Source organism: Chiloscyllium plagiosum, unplaced genomic scaffold (genome assembly GCF_037043375.1).
Source record: "Chiloscyllium plagiosum isolate Xiang-an unplaced genomic scaffold, Cpla_swu_hap1 HiC_scaffold_31, whole genome shotgun sequence".
NCBI classification, from domain to species: Eukaryota; Metazoa; Chordata; class Chondrichthyes; order Orectolobiformes; family Hemiscylliidae; genus Chiloscyllium; species Chiloscyllium plagiosum.
The window spans coordinates 4,577,006-4,592,901 of record NW_028270169.1 but is presented as its reverse complement, the minus strand read 5'-3'; the positions used below and the strand labels follow the sequence as shown (position 1 = coordinate 4,592,901).

Sequence of the window (15,896 nt, the reverse complement as noted above, 5' to 3'; positions counted from 1 at the left end):
CTGTACATCTCTATGACTCTATAAGTTGACCTTTCCATCCAGAAACATTTCTGCTTGTTCATTTAGAACAGAAAGCGTTAGAGGGCTATGGGAGAAGGCAGTGAGATCAAGCTAATTGGAAATGTCTTTCACAGATGCAATGGGTTAAATGGCCTCCCTCAGTGCTGTGAGAATCGGCGGCTCTGAAGAAACTTTGCACTGAGTTGTCTTTTCTAGAAACTAACTGTCGGCAGAATAACATACTGAAAGGTACCACAGCCCAATCCGTTTCTGAACCCTCTTCTCCCCCTCCAGCCGGACTGGGGCAGGGAATCAAAATGGAGAAACCCCAGTAATTATGTGTTTCTTTTCTCATCCCCCTCGCCCTCCTGTCAGGGATGCTTCCTGGGGATGCTGATGTCAGTAGTCCCACCTGAAACACTGCCTCAGCTGAAATAAACAGAGGCAGCACACAGCAGGAGGTAGAACACTGACCATCTTGGTCAGTGTGGTTGAGTTACAGCCAGAGACAGTGTGCTGCACACACAGGACCTTTAATGTTTATATTGAGACTGACTCCATCGGTATGTTTAATGCTGCAGACTGGGACGATATTTATGGCAGTGCCTTTGTTACGTGCTGCACTTCTGCTGTTACGTTCCTTGTCTCTCAATGGTGACATCACTCAACGCTATATAACTCGAATTTATTCCATTGTAAGTTGAATTTCCTCGCTTTAATCCACTTGGCCTATTGCCGGTCGATAGACCAAACCAGGTTTAATTTGCCAGGCCCCCAACCTCATTTAGATCTAACTGCGTCTGTAGTGTCTCACAAACTTAATTAAGTTTTTTAATGAGGTAACTAAAAGCTTGATGAGGGCAAAGCAGTGATGTTGTTTTGACAAGGTTCCACATGGTAGACTAATTAGTAAAGTTGGATCACATGGGGTTCAGGGTGAGCTTGCTAATTGGATGTAAAGTTGGCTTTATGGTAGGAAACAGAGGGTGGTGATGGAGGGTGGTCTTTGAGACTGGAGGCCTTTGACCAGCAGTGTTCCACAGGGATTGGTGCTGGGCTGGGTCTGCTTTTTGTTTGTCTCTTATATAAACAATTCGGATCAGAATGTACCAACTTAGGTTGGTAAGTTTGTGGATGAAGCCAAAATTGGTGGGAGAGTGGATAGTGAAGAAGGTTACCTCAGACTGTAAGGAAACTGTGATCAGTGGGCTGAGGAGTGGCAGATGGAGTGTCATTTGGATAAATGCGAAGGTATTGCATTTTGGTAAAACAATTAAGGACAGAACTTTTACCCAATATTAGGGCCCTGGGTAGTATTGTAGAACAGAGAGACCCAGGGTTTCAGGTATATAATTCTTTCAAATTTGAGTCACAGGTCGACAGGGTGGTTATGAAGGTGTTTAGCACACTTGCCTTCATTACTCAGTCCTTTGAGTAGAGGAGCTGGGACGTCATGTTGAGGATGTACAGGACACTGGTGAGACCTCTTCTGGAGAACTGTGTGCAGTTCTGGTTGCTTTGTTACAGGAAGGTTATTAATAAACTGGAGAGAGTTCAGAAAAGATTTAGCAGGATGTTGCCTGGAATAGAGGATTTGAGATTTAAAAAGTAGACTAGAAAGACTGGGGCATTTTCCCACTGGAGTGTAGGAGGTTAAGGGATGACCTTAGTGATAATTTGTAATTATAAAATCATGAGGGACACGGGCGAATGACAAGTGTCTTTTCCCTAGAGTGGGGCAGTTCAAAATCAATGAGCATATTATTAATGTGAGAGGAGAAAGATTTAAAAAGGGCATGAGGGGCAGACTGTTTTGTTAACAGAGTGGTTCATGTGTGGAATGAACCATCAGAGGAAGTGGAGGATGTGGGCATAATTCCAACATTAAAAAATACTTGGATAAGTACGTGAATAGGAAAGGTTTGGAGAGATATGAGCCAAGCGCAGGCAGGTGGGCCCTAGGATTAGTTTGGGAACATGGTTGGGTTGGACCAAAGGGTCTGTTTCCGTCTTGTATGACTCTGATTCCACTGTCATATTTAATCACATTACCAACAATTGTCAATCAATTTTTTGCAGGTTTAATGTTTCTCTGTTTAATAATTTCCCCGTTTTGCTGCAGATAGCTCCAGTGAGCAGGAGACAGCTGAGAGGGCTGATGAGGAAGAGGAGGAGGAAGAAGGGGAGTTGGAGAAGGAGCCGACAGACTCTGAGGAGGTGGAGTGCAAGGCAACTACAACAGATAGTGAGGTATGACACCAACTGTTGCATTTATTCAGCTCAGAATTAGTTTCTTTTGGCACAAAGGGAGCCAAAGAATTTGGTTACAGCAAGAAAGAGCAATGAAGCTTGGGTTAGAGGATCGCCCAAAGTAAGCGAGAGGGGCTGAGTGGCCTTCAGGTCCTACTTCTGTTCTTCATAGAATCTCTTTCACTCCCCAATGTACACTCTATCTCCCATTATTCTCCAGTGATTGTCAAATACCCTTCCAGGCAGCAAATCCGCCTCTTGCTTTTTCTAACACTCCCCCTTCAAGTCCAAGCCTACCTCAGCATTGCTGGTCATTTCCCTTCACCCTTTGTGCAGCCCAGGGCCTGCGGAGGCTTCCCTCCCCAAGGGCATTGTCGGTCAACCTACAGTACTTAGCTGCAGCCACTCAAGAAGGAAGCTCACCACCACCACTTCAAGGAGCAACTAGGGACAGGGCAATAAATGCTGGGGCCCAGCCAGTGACACCCACATCCCAGGAGTGAATGAAAAAAGTCGCCCAGTTCACTGGTCGTCATTGACAACAGCCAGAAGCTGGTATGATGATTGGCACAGTGTGTTTCCTGTTTCAAGCTCAGGGCCAGTAGAATTTGAGGCTTTTCGGTCATTTGGTCTTGACCCACAACCTGTGCTAGCACTGAGCAACAGTAAATGAACTCTTTGTCATTTTGTTTGTTTTCACCGCTAGTTGGACACATTATCGCAGGCTGAACAAGCTTCAATCCTTCGAAATGATTTGCGACAGGCGATAAGGGCGCCCCAGGGGAACAAACTGCAACTCCGATTTGCCACAAAAGGTGAGTGGAGTCCAGCTCACTCGTTCACTCTCTATCTCGCTCGCTTGCTCTGGCATGCTCTCTCTCTCTCACGCTCGCGTTTTCTCTCGCTCACTCTGCTCTGCCCTAGTCCTCCAAGACTAACCCAAAAAACATGATGTGTCAGGATTGAAGCTGGTACCTTTTGTGTATGTGGCTTTGTGAGGGGTACTTAGGATGAGGGTGGGCGTTCCACTATTCTGGAAGTTGTTGGAACTTTTTCTTGGGCTGCCAGGCTGTTAGTGACAGCTGCATTGACTTGCAGATGATCGGAAGGAATTGGGAGCAGCGAGACGGAGTCAGTATTACATGAAGTATGGAAATCCCAATTACGGTGGGATGAAGGGGATCCTGTCGAATTCCTGGTGAGTAAGAGGTGGGCTGGTGGGGAATGGGCACTGCTGCTGGGTGGGCACTGCTACAGGCTCCCACAAGGAACACTACAGTACAGGAACAGGCCCTTCGGCCCGTCCTGACTGTGCTGACATATGATGCCCTGACCAATGAAGGCAAGCTTGCCTTCCACCTTCTTGACCAGCTAATCCACTTGTGTTTCCACTCTCGGGGAACTGTGGACCTGTATGCTTAGATCCCTCTGTTTGTTGATGCTACTAAGGATTCTGCCACTTACTTCATAGTTCCCTCCTGCATTAGATCTTTCAAAATACATCACCTTGCATTTGTTTGAATTAAACTCCAGCCTCCAGCCTATCGATATCCTTTTGTATTGTCTGGCCATCCTCCTCACTATCTACAGCTCCCCAATGTTTGTGTTGTCCACAAACCTACTACTTAGGGCACCTGCATTCTCCTCCAAATCCCTGCAGAACATCATTAATCACAAACCTCCAGTTAGAAAAACACCCTTCCATCACTACTCTGACTTCTAGGACTGAGCCAGTTCTGTATGCTCTTTACCAGCTTACTGTGGATCCCATGTGACTCTTCACCTTCTGTATCAGCCTGCCGTGAGGGATTGTCCAAGGCCTTGCTAGAGTCCACGTCAACAACATCTGCCACACTGTCCTCATCAATCATCTTTGTCACTTCCTCAAAAAAACCCAATCAAGTTTGTGAGTCATGAATCTCCCCAAACCAAACCATGCTGTCTGTAGCTAATAAGTTCATATTTGTCCAAATGTGAGTATCCCTGTCCCTGAGAACCTTCTCCAACAATTTCCACGCCATTGATGTAAGGCTTATTGGCCTATAATTTCCTGGCTTTTCCCTGTTGCTCTTTTTAAACAAAGGAATGACATTGGCTATTCTCCAGTCCACTCATAGAGTCATAGAGATGTACAGCATGGAAACAGACCCGTCAGTCCAACCCGTCCATACCGACCAGATATCCCAACCCAATCTTGTCCCATCTGCCAGCACCCGGCCCATATCCCTCCAAACCCTTCCTATTCATATACCCATCCAAATGTTGCAATTGTACCAGCCTCCACCATATCCTCTGGCAGCTTATTTCCATACACGTACCACCATCTGTGTGAAAAAGTTGCCCCTTAGGTCTCTTTTATATCTTTCCCCTCTCACCCTAAACCTATGTCCTCTAGTTCTGAACTCCCCGACCCCAGGGAAAAGACTTTGCCTATTTACCCTATCCATGCCCCTCATAATTTTGTGAACCTCTATAAGGTCACCCCTCAGCCTCCAACACTCCAGGGAAAACAGCCCCAGCCTGTTCAGCCTCTCCCTATAGCTCAGATCCTCCAACCCTGGCAACATCCTTGTAAATCTTTTCTGAACCCTTTCAAGTTTCACAACATCTTTCCGATAGGAAGGAGACCAGAATTGCATGCAATATTCCAACAGTGGCCTAACCAATGTCCTGTAAAGCCGCAACATGACCTCCCAACTCCTGTACTCAATATTCTGACCAATAAAGGAAAGCATACCAAACGCCTTCTTCACTATCCTATCTACCTGCGACTCCACTTTCAAGGAGCTATGAACCTACACTCCAAGGTCTCTTTGTTCAACAACACTCCCTAGGACCTTACCATTAAGTGAATAAGTCCTGCTAAGATTTGCTTTCCCAAAATGCAGCACCTCGCATTTATCTGAATTAAACTCCATCTGCCACTTCTCAGCCCCTTGGCCCATCTGGTCCAGATCCTGTTGTAATCTGAGGTAACTCTCTTCACTGTCCACTACACCTCCAATTTTGGTGTCATCTGCAAACTTACTAACTGTACCTCTTCTGCTCGCATCCAAACCATTTATGTAAACGACAAAAAGTCTCCTGTGACTAAAGAGGATATAAAGATTTTGTTACAAGGTCCCAGGATTGTCCTCACCTGCTTCCTTCTGCATTCTGGGATAGAACCCACCAGGTCAAAACACCCAACACCTCTTCCTTTTTCATATTGACATGCCCCAGAATATCAACATACTCCTTCAGAGATTCATAATCCACCATATGGGCAGCAAGGTGGCTCAGTGGTTAGCACTGCTGCCTCACAGCACCAGGGTCCCAGGTTCGGTTCCAGCCTCGGGCAATGTCTCTGTGGAGTTTGCACATTCTCCCCGTGTCTGCGTGGGTTCCCTCTGGGTGCTCCGGTTTCCTCCCACAGTCCAAAGATGTGCAGGTCAGGTGAATTGGCCATGCTAAATTGCCCGTGGTGTTAGGTGCATTAGTCAGAGGGAAATGGGTCTGGATGGGTTGCTCTTCGGAGGGTCAGTGTGGACTTGTTGGGCCAACAGGCCTGTTTCCACACTGTAGGGGAATCTAATGTAAAAAATATCCTTCTCCTTTGTGAACACCGATCCAAAGTATTCATTAAGGACCTCGCCCATTCCCTCTGGATCCATGCATAAATTCCCTCCTTTGTCCTTGTGTGGATCTACCCTTTCCCCAGCTGCCCTCTTGTTCTGTATATACAGCTATAACACATCTTGGGATTTTCCTTAATCCTGTTTGCCCAAGATTTCATGGCCCCTTTTAGCCCTCCTAATTCCTTGTTTGAATTCTTTGCTGCTTTTGTTATATTCTGTCCTCAAAGGCTCGGTCTTCTGTTTCCTAAACCTCACATAGGCCTCCTTTTTCTTTTTGACTGTCCTCAATTTCTCTTGTCATCCAAGGTTCCCATATCTTGCCATCCTTATCCTTCACTTCCACAGAAATATGCTGGCCCTGAACTCTAATCAACTGGCCTTGAAAAGACTCCCCCATGCCAGATGGAGATTTACCTCAAATTGCTGCCCCCAATCTACATTCGCATGTTCCTGCCTGATTTTGTGGTCGTTAACATCCCTACAGTCTCATACTTGCACCAGAAGACCACTCTTATCCTTATCCCTAAGTAACTTAAAACTTACTGAATGATGGTCACTGCTCCTGAAATGCTAGCCACTGAAATTTTGGTTCCCTGGCCGGGCTCATTCCCCAATCACAGGTCAATATGGCCCCTTCCCTAGTTGGACTCTTCAAATATTGTTTCAAAAACCCTCCTGGACACACCTAAGTGCACCCCCATCCAACCTCCTGGCACTAACCGGGTCTCAGTCAATAAAAGTTAAAATCACTCACCACAACAATCCTGTTGCTGTAAATTTTTCCATAATCTGTCCACACATTTGTTCCTCTCCCACCTGCTGGCTTTTGGGAGGCCTGTAGTACAACCCCATCGAAATAATTGCACCTTCCTTTCCTGAGCTCTAACCATAATGCCTTGCTGGATGTGACCAGGGTGTCCTCCCTCAGTATAGCTGCAAGATTCTCGCTTATCAGTGACACAACTCCATCACCTCTTGTACATCCCTCTATCTCACCTGAAACATCTAAATCCCCAACATTAAGCAGTTGGTCTTGTCCCCGTTCCAACCAAGTCTCTGTAATAGCCACAACATCTATAGCATAGATAACATCTATAGCATGGACTATAGCATAGTTATAAGCTCAAAACTCATCTTCCCTACCCATCATATTCCTTGCGTTAAAACATTTTCAGACTGGAGGCCTGTGACCAGTGGAGTGCCTCAAGGATCGCTGCTGGGTCCACTACTTTTCATCATTTATATAAATGATTTGGATGTGAAAAAGGAGGTAGGGTTAATAAGTTTGCGGATGACACCAAAATTGGAGGTGTAGCGGACAGCGAAGAGGGTTACCTCAGAGTACAATGAGATCTTGATCAGCTGGGCCAATGGGGCGAGTGGTGGCAGATGGAGTTTAATTCAGATAAATGCGAGGTGCTGCATTTTGAAAGAACAAATCAGAGCAGGACTTATACACTTGATGGTAAGGTCCTAGGGAGTGTTGCTGAACAAAGAGACCTTGGAGTGCAGGTTCATAGCTCCTTGAAAGTGGAGTCACAGGTAGATAGGATAGTGAAGAAGGCGTTTGGTATGCTTTCCTTTATTGGTCAGAGTATTGAGTACAGGAGTTGGGAGGTCATGTTGCGGCTGTACAGGACATTGGTTAGGCCACTGTTGGAATATTGTGTGCAATTCTGATCTCCTTCCTATCGGAAAGATGTTATGAAACTTGAAAAGGTTCAGAAAGATTTACAAGGATGTTACCAGGGTTGGAGGATTTGAGCTATAGGGAGAGGTTGAACAGGCTGGGGCTGTTTTCCCTGGAGCGTCGGAGGCTGAGGGGTGACCTTATAGAGGTTTATAAAATCATATGGGGCATGGATAGGATAAATAGACAAGGTCTTTTCCCTGAGGTGTGGGTGTCCAGAACTAGAGGGCATAGGTTTAGGGTGAGAGGGGAAAGATATAAAATGGGCCCACGGGGCAACTTTTTCACACAGGGGGTGGTATGTGTATGGAATGAGCTGCCAGAGGAAGTGGTGGAGGCTGGTACAATTGCAACATTTAAAAGGCATCTGGATGGGTACATGAATAGGAAGGGTTTAGAGGGATATGGGCTAAGTGCTGGCAAATGGGATTAAATTAGGTTAGGATATCTGGTCGGCATGGACGGGTTGGACTGTAGGGTCTATTTCTGTGCTGTGAGAGTCAATGATTCTATGTACAGGTCAGACTGTCAGCCATGAGCACCTGCTTGTCTATATTATCTTGGTTATTGGTTGTGCTTTTGATGGATCTGAGCATCTTGCTGGGCCATTGCCCACACACACCCACACCCTCGCTGATAGCTGTGTGGGCTGGTTTGTTTCTGATTTGATGTTTGTTATATTTCCTGCCTCCAGGAAGCGACGGTATCATGCCCGGCGGATCCAGAGAGACATTCTGAAGAGAAAATCCTTCCTGCCTGATGATGTGGGGCTGACATCACGTTACAAACACCATCACTCTGGTCAGTCAGCTTGTGAAAAGGCATAGGTAGAGGCCTGTGGCCAACATAGCTGACGGGAGACAATGCCTGGTCTTTATTACAACTGGATGGTCCTCATGATGAGGGGAAGAGGAGGAGAAGATGGAATAGAGAGGAGTGAATAGAAGAGCAATTGGAAATGATAGTGAGAGGCAGTTGGAGATGGCAGAGTGGGCCTCTGGGAGGAGGGTATGGAATAGGGGCCGGGAGGGGGAAGGAGCAGGTTGATGGGAGGGTGTCAGAGCGGGGCACCAAGGGATGGTAAAGGTTAAAAATAACAGGTTTGAGAATGTGCCGGGTCAGATTTGCTGCTGACTGGAGGTTTTCCACAAAGTTATGACCAGAATCTGCATTTGGGCCCGCAGTGTGGGAAGGAGGCTGGGAACACTTAATCCAAAATTATAAAGAGACTAATGACACAGGTCTGGGTAGGGGGGAGATGGATGGGCAGCTTTTGCCTCTCCATGAGAAGGTTGGGCAAGGGTGGTGGGTACTGGCTGGTGCTGGGGGGGGCTGAGTGAATAGTGGGAAGTCCCGTTTCCCCCTGGGGCTCTGTTATCGAAGGTTTTACATTCAGCTCGAAGGCAGGTTGGTTTGTTTGTTGTTGCCAGGCCTGGGGAATGTTCCTGAGGAGCCGATTCAGGAAGAGGATGAGGATGAGGATGAAACGGAGCAGGATATGGAGGCAGATGACCGGGTGGTGGTGGAATATCGCAATGAGAGCCACCCAGGCGGACACTTGAGTCCCCGGGGCTCGGATTCTGATGAGATGGACTATGATCTGGAACTGAAGATGATCTCAATGCCATCACCCAAGAAGAGTTTGAAGATGACAATGTACGCGGATGAAGTAGAGGCCCGGCTGAAGACTATTCGGTGAGTGTTCCCCAAACATTCCCCCAGATTCTCCTCCTCCTCCCCCCGCCCTCCCCCGACCCACCCTCTTCCCAAGCCCAGTCTCTCCTGAAGTGACGGGTCTATGCTGGCTGCCAGAGTATTTTCCCAATATGTCGGGATGGTGAGAGTCCCCAGGCTGTGGCCAGTGCAAGGTGGATCAGGCCCCTCTGGGCCAATGTCCAGCACTGACTGCTGGCCGCTGCTCCAATGGTCAGTCGGTATTTTGGCACAAGAAGCAAGGATAGGGGAGAGAAGCAAAATCTTGTTTTATTTATCCATTCATGAGATGTGGGCATCCAATGGTAAAATAAAAGCCAACTGCTGTTTGATTAGATTAGATTAGATTAGATTAGATTACTTACAGTGCGCAAACAGGCCCTCAAGCCCAACAAGTCCACACCGACCCGCCGAAGAACAATCCACCCAGACCCATTCCTCTGCATGTACCACTTCACCTAACACTATGGGCAATTCACCTGACCTGCACATTTTTGGATTGTGGGAGGAAACCCACGCAGACACGGGGGAGAATGTGCAAACTCCACACAGACATTTGCCTGAGGTGGGAATTGAACCCGGGTCTCTGGCGCTGTGAGGCAGCAGTGCTAACCACTGTGCCACCGTGCAGTTGAAATGTGAAATAGAAACAGAAAATACCAGACAAACTCGGCAGGTTTGATAGCATTCATGGTGTGGAGGTCCTGGTGTTGGACTGGGATGGACAAAGTCAGAAGTCACAGGACACCAGGTTATAATCCAACAGGTTTATTTGAAATCACAAGTTTTCGGTGGAGTGAACTGGCCCCCACAGCAGGATTCACATTTAAGGAATGAAATAAAAAGCAACGAATTGTTGTGTGAAATGGTTGTGGAGTGTTCCCACCAACCGTGTTTACTAACACCTTCCCCCGTATCTCCAGGAATTCGATAAAACCCGAAGCAAACATGACGGTTGTGTCCAGCAACCTGAGAAATCGGATTGGAGCCAGGCTGGCCACAGAGAAGGTGTCAGACGTGCGGTTACTGCTGGAGGAGAAACGGCAACTCGCAGAGAGACAGCAACCTGCCGGACCGGGCAGCAGCTCAGTCACCAGCACCGGTATCAATCCTCACCCTCTGCCCCACCCTAACCCACTCTATAGGGTATCAATCCTCACCCTCTGCCCCACCCTAACCCCCTCTATAGGGTATAAATCCTCACCCACTGTCCCACCCTAACCCCATCTATAGGGTATCAATCCTCACCCTCTGCCCCACCCTAACCCCCTTTATAGGGTATCAATCCTCACCCACTGTCCCACCCTAACCCCCTCTATAGGGTATCAATCCTCATCCTCTGCCCCACCCTAACCCCCGCTATAGGGTATCAATCCTCATCCTCTGCCCCACCCTAACCCCCTCTATAGGGTATCAATCCTCACCCTCTGTCCCACCCTAACCCCCTCTATAGGGTATCAATCCTCACCCTCTGTCCCACCCTAACCCCCTCTATAGGGTATCAATCCTCACCCACTGCCCCACCCTAACCCCCTTTATAGGGTATCAATCCTCACCCTCTGTCCCACCCTAACCCCCTTTATAGGGTATCAATCCTCACCCTCTGCCCCAACCTAACCCACTCTATAGGGTATCAATCCTCACCCTCTGTCCCACCCTAACCCACTCTATAGGGTAACAATCCTCACCCTCTGTCCCACCCTAACCCACTCTATAGGGTATCAATCCTCACCCTCTGTCCCACCCTAACCCCCTTTATAGGGTATCAATCCTCACCCTCTGCCCCAACCTAACCCACTCTATAGGGTATCAATCCTCACCCTCTGTCCCACCCTAACCCACTCTATAGGGTATCAATCCTCACCCTCTGTCCCACCCTAACCCCCTTTATAGGGTAACAATCCTCACCCTCTGCCCCAACCTAACCCACTCTATAGGGTATCAATCCTCACCCTCTGTCCCACTCTAACCCACTCTATAGGGTATCAATCCTCACCCTCTGCCCCAACCTAACCCACTCTATAGGGTATCAATCCTCACCCTCTGTCCCACCCTAACCCACTCTATAGGGTAACAATCCTCACCCTCTGCCCCACCCTAACCCCCTTTATAGGGTATCAATCCTCACCCTCTGTCCCACCCTAACCCCCTTTATAGGGTAACAATCCTCACCCTCTGTCCCACCCTAACCCCCTTTATAGGGTATCAATCCTCACCCTCTGTCCCACCCTAACCCCCTTTATAGGGTATCAATCCTCACCCTCTGTCCCACTCTAACCCGCTGTACTTGAAGTACTCAGAAGGGCATGTACACAACCCCGACAACTTCTCGTTGTCTGTCATGTTATCCACATTATTTTGCTTTGTTTGGAATGTTGATGCTATTGTAAAACTGAATCTGTGCAACAAACCAGCTGCTTTTCAGGGAAGACAAACTCATTTTACTCGGCTTGTTCATGTGGAGGGTCTGGAGGTGCTGGATTGTTCTGGAAAGGGAAGCGGGCTGATTTAATTCGAGGTGCCGTCGATCATGCGGAGTTTTGAAAACAGTTAAAAGGAGAAGCTGTTTCCGTTGGTGAAAGGCGAACACGGAGAGTTGATCAGGAAAGCCCTGCATTAAAGGTCAGGGCACGTCAGTTCGGCAAGAATTGTCAGGAGGGGGTTAGATAAATATTCGACAAGGAAATCTTCAGCAGGATTGCTGGGGGAGAAAAGACAGATGTGGGATTACTGCACAGACATGATGGGCTAAATGGTCTCCTGCACTGTCTTGTCTGTTGAAGATGCTCACTGCTGCCGCTGGGCGTGACGGTGAACTCTGGTGTTGGTTTCAGGTGTAAGGCAGCGCCTGGGGAAGCGGCCCCATTCCCCTCAGCCTGGCAGCATCGGTGTCACCCGCAGGGAGCCCCAGACAGATGTTCACAGCAGGCTGGGCTTCCCCAAGCAGGAGAACAGGAGCTACGTACCCGACAAGAGCAAGAAGAGCGGTAAGTCATGGGGGCTTTTTGTCCTCTCTTGGTGTCCCTTCCCCACCTCGACAGAGTGCCCAGTCCGTGAGACCGCTGGGCAAATTCAAAAGCCTCAATCAGGCAGCTTTGTGTGGGGGATACCAGGGGCTGTGATGAAGAAGTTTGCACACCACTTCATCACAGTGAGGTGCATAGACATAAACAGTGTTTCCTCAAAGTTGTGAAGCGGGTCAGTCAGCGTGATCTAGGGGCTGGCACCCTGACTCCCACTTACACTGCACACGTGCGTCACAGATCCTTGAATCTGCAACAGCTTGTGGGAATTGGTCACAACCTGCAGGAGGAGCTCAGTGGGTTGGTTAGCTGAACAAAGCAGTGGCTGTTGGAGTTTAACCCAAAAATGTAGGAGCTCCTGCACTGGGGGAGGGTTGGCAAGACCAGGTTTACTCTGGGATTGGTCGGACCCTGGGGAGTCCTGGAAATCAGAGGGACCTTGGTGTGTCGATCCCTGAAGGTACCAAGGCAAGTAGATAAGGTGGTTAAGAAGGTCTGTGAGCAGCTTACTTTATTAGCCATAGCATAGAGTGCAAGATCGCGGAGATAATGTTGGAGGTGTATAAAATAATGGACAGGATAAATAGGCAAATTCTTTTCCCTGGGGTGGGGGAGCACAGAACTAGAGAGCATAGGTTTAGGGTGAGAGGGGAAAGATATAAAAGAGACCTAAGAGGCAACGTTTTCACACAGAGGGTGCTATGTGTATGGAATGAGCTACCAGAGGATGTGGTAGAGGCTGGTACAATTGCAACATTTAAGAGGCATTTGGATGGGTCTATGAATAGGAAGGGTTTGGAGGGATATGGGCCGGGTGCTGGCAGTTGGGACTAGATTGCGTTGGGATATCTGGGCAGCACAGACAGGTTGGACCGAAGGGTCTGCTTCTGTGCTATACATCTCTATAACTCTATAAGTCCTGTGTGTAGCTCAGAGCTGAAAATGTGTTGCTGGAAAAGCGCAGCAGGTCAGGCAGCATCCAAGGAACAGGAGAATCGACGTTTCGGGCATTAGCCCTTCTTCAGGAATGAGGAGGGTGTGCCAAGCAGGCTAAGATAAAAGGTAGGGAGGAGGGACTTGGGAGAGGGGCGTTGGATATGCAATAGGTGGAAGGAGGTTGAGGTGAGGGTGATAGGCCGGAGAGGGGGTGGGGGCGGAGAGGTCAGGAAGAAGATTGCAGGTCAAGAAAGCGGTGCTGAGTTCGAGGGTTGGGACTGAGAAAAGGTGGGGGGAGGGGAAATGAGGAAGCTGGAGAAATCTGCATTCATCCCTTGTGGTTAGAGGGTTCCTAAGCGGAAGATGAGGCGCTCTTCCTCCAACCGTCGTGTTGCCATGGTCTGGCGATGGAGGAGGCCACGGACCTGCATATCCTTGGTGGAGTGGGAGGGGGAGTTGAAGTGTTGAGCCACAGGGCGGTTGGATTGGTTGGTCCCAGAGGTGTTCTCTGAAACGTTCCGCAAGTAGGCGGCCTGTCTCCCCAATATAGAGAAGGCCACATCGGGTGCAGGTGAATTTGTGGTGGATATGGAAGGATCCCTTGGGGCCTTGAAGGGAAGTAAGGGGGGAGGTGTGGGCGCAAGTTTTGCATTTCTTGCAGTTGCAGGGGAAGGTGCCGGGAGTGGAGGTTGGGTTGGAGGGGGGTGTGGACCTGACAAGGGAGTCACGGCGGGAGTGGTCTCTCCAGAAAGTCCCATAATAATCCAATATGTTTCAATGAGATTGTCTGTCATTCTTGTAAACCCCAGTGAGTACAGTCCCAACCCAATCACCGTTTGTCCATAAGACCATCCCTTCATATCTGGGGTCATCACAAGATTTGACAGAGTCTCCATGTGCCATGGAGATCATTGTCAGACAGTAGGTGACTAGTACAGCTATTACGGGCCGAATGGCTGCCTCATGGGCTGTAAACCTCTCCACACCAATGATGTTAACATTCTCACTTCTGAATGAATATTTTTTAAAATCCCATGATTATTCAGAACTGCTAGTGAGTTTTTATGTTGCTTTTGTTATTTTTTAGTCAATTGTTACCACTGAAACAATTTTAAGAAACTAATCTGGTCATTACAAAGCTGTATTCAGGAATCTTGCTGTGCACAATGGACTCCCTGTCAGCTGTATCACTACAGTGACTGCATTAAAATAACACTTCAATGGCCATTGAGGGGCTGCTTTCTGAAAGGTGCTATAGAAATGTAAACATTTTGTTTCAGTCAGGCTGGTGGGATGAGGAATGTCGGCCATTTCTGCTGCAGCAATCACAAAGCTGTCCGAAAACATTTTTTTAATAAAAATCAGAAGCCTGGAGGTGATTTTTAATTCTGTTGTCGCCTTCCTGACAGGGAGCCTATGGAGCCGGCTTGGCAAAACCCCAGGAAAATGTGAGAAGATTGTGGAGAAAAATGCAGAGAAAGAGCCAGCCGCAGAGCAGGAGGAAGAGGAGGAAGTGGTGGTGAAAGAGGAAAAGGATGAAGATGACGACACTGAGCTCCAGCGTGCATGGGGCGCTTTGATCAGAGAAAAGGAGCGATCGCACAAGAAGAGTCGATTAGATAACCTCCCGTCGCTGCAGATCGAAATCAGCCGGGAGAGCTCCACCTCAGACAGTGAATCTTGACCCCTCAATGCCCTGGCCATGAACTCTGACCCATCACAGAGAGAAATGGCTGCTCACTGGGCACACGTACACAACTGGCCAGGACCTGAGCTGGAAACAGACACTTGTATTTGGAACAAACTCACCCTGAAATGTTACCGTTTACCTTCCAAGCTGAATTAAATTTAATCTTGAAGCCAAGTTGTAGGCTGAATTTATTTCACAGTCATAGTTTGCCAGCACTGGAATCCAGGCCAGGCCCCTTTCCGTGTCACACCCTGCCTCTCCTCCCCCACCATTCGCTTGGATCGAGTTGGGTATTTGGGTTTGCTGACCCAGCCAGGCGATGGGAGAGGATCCTGCACAGTGCCATTGCGGTTTGTATTCCCTGATGTCCGAACAGAACCACAGGTTTTCAGAAAGTAACTCATTCCAGTGTGGGGCACAAGGTGCACTTGTTCTCTGCTTTATCTTTATTACTCTGGCTTTTCACCTGGTGAAACTGTATCATACTGTCCAGTGTCCTCAGTATTCTGCCTGACCAAGCTCTTGTACAACAGTTCAAATCAGAAATTGCTGGAGAAACTCAGCAGGTCTGGGCAGGAGAGAGATGAACAGAGTTAACACTTTGAGAGACGGGCCAGCGCTGCCATGTTTTGTCCTGGAGGTATTCTGTGCTGTGCTATATTTCTGACCCTCGTATTCTTCAGATGTTTGCTGCATTTGATGTGATGAGCAAGTTGAATCTATGTGGCACCTGCATAACTTGCTTAATAGAGCACATTTGGGCAATCAGTCTCATTCGCTCAGTCAGTGCAGACAGGTTTAAGCAGTGTGTTAAAGGTGGTGAGAGAATAAGAGAGGTTTAAGGGAGGGAATTCCAAACAGCCCCAGAGAAGTGAAACAATTCACATCCGTGATACGTCAACTTCCCGAATTCAAAGAGCACGGAGCTGCTGAGGGCCGGAGATTTCCGAGATGGAGTTTGGTGAGGTTTTGGTGGA

General features: G+C 48.2%; 1 protein-coding gene across 1 annotated transcript in view; it reads left to right on the top strand.

Moving 5' to 3' along the window:
- ncbp3 (nuclear cap binding subunit 3) overlaps positions 1 to 15,088 on the top strand; it is a 38,986-nt gene extending 23,898 nt beyond the window's left edge. Inside the window, exons 6-13 of the mRNA XM_087977144.1 lie at positions 2,123 to 2,250; positions 2,957 to 3,065; positions 3,349 to 3,448; positions 8,252 to 8,358; positions 8,988 to 9,252; positions 10,194 to 10,372; positions 12,105 to 12,257; positions 14,639 to 15,088. Coding sequence (XP_087833270.1) covers positions 2,123 to 2,250; positions 2,957 to 3,065; positions 3,349 to 3,448; positions 8,252 to 8,358; positions 8,988 to 9,252; positions 10,194 to 10,372; positions 12,105 to 12,257; positions 14,639 to 14,913 — 1,316 coding nt within the window. The 3' untranslated portion in view covers positions 14,914 to 15,088. The remainder of the gene's footprint in view (positions 1 to 2,122; positions 2,251 to 2,956; positions 3,066 to 3,348; positions 3,449 to 8,251; positions 8,359 to 8,987; positions 9,253 to 10,193; positions 10,373 to 12,104; positions 12,258 to 14,638) is intronic.
- Positions 15,089 to 15,896: the final 808 nt, after the last annotated feature.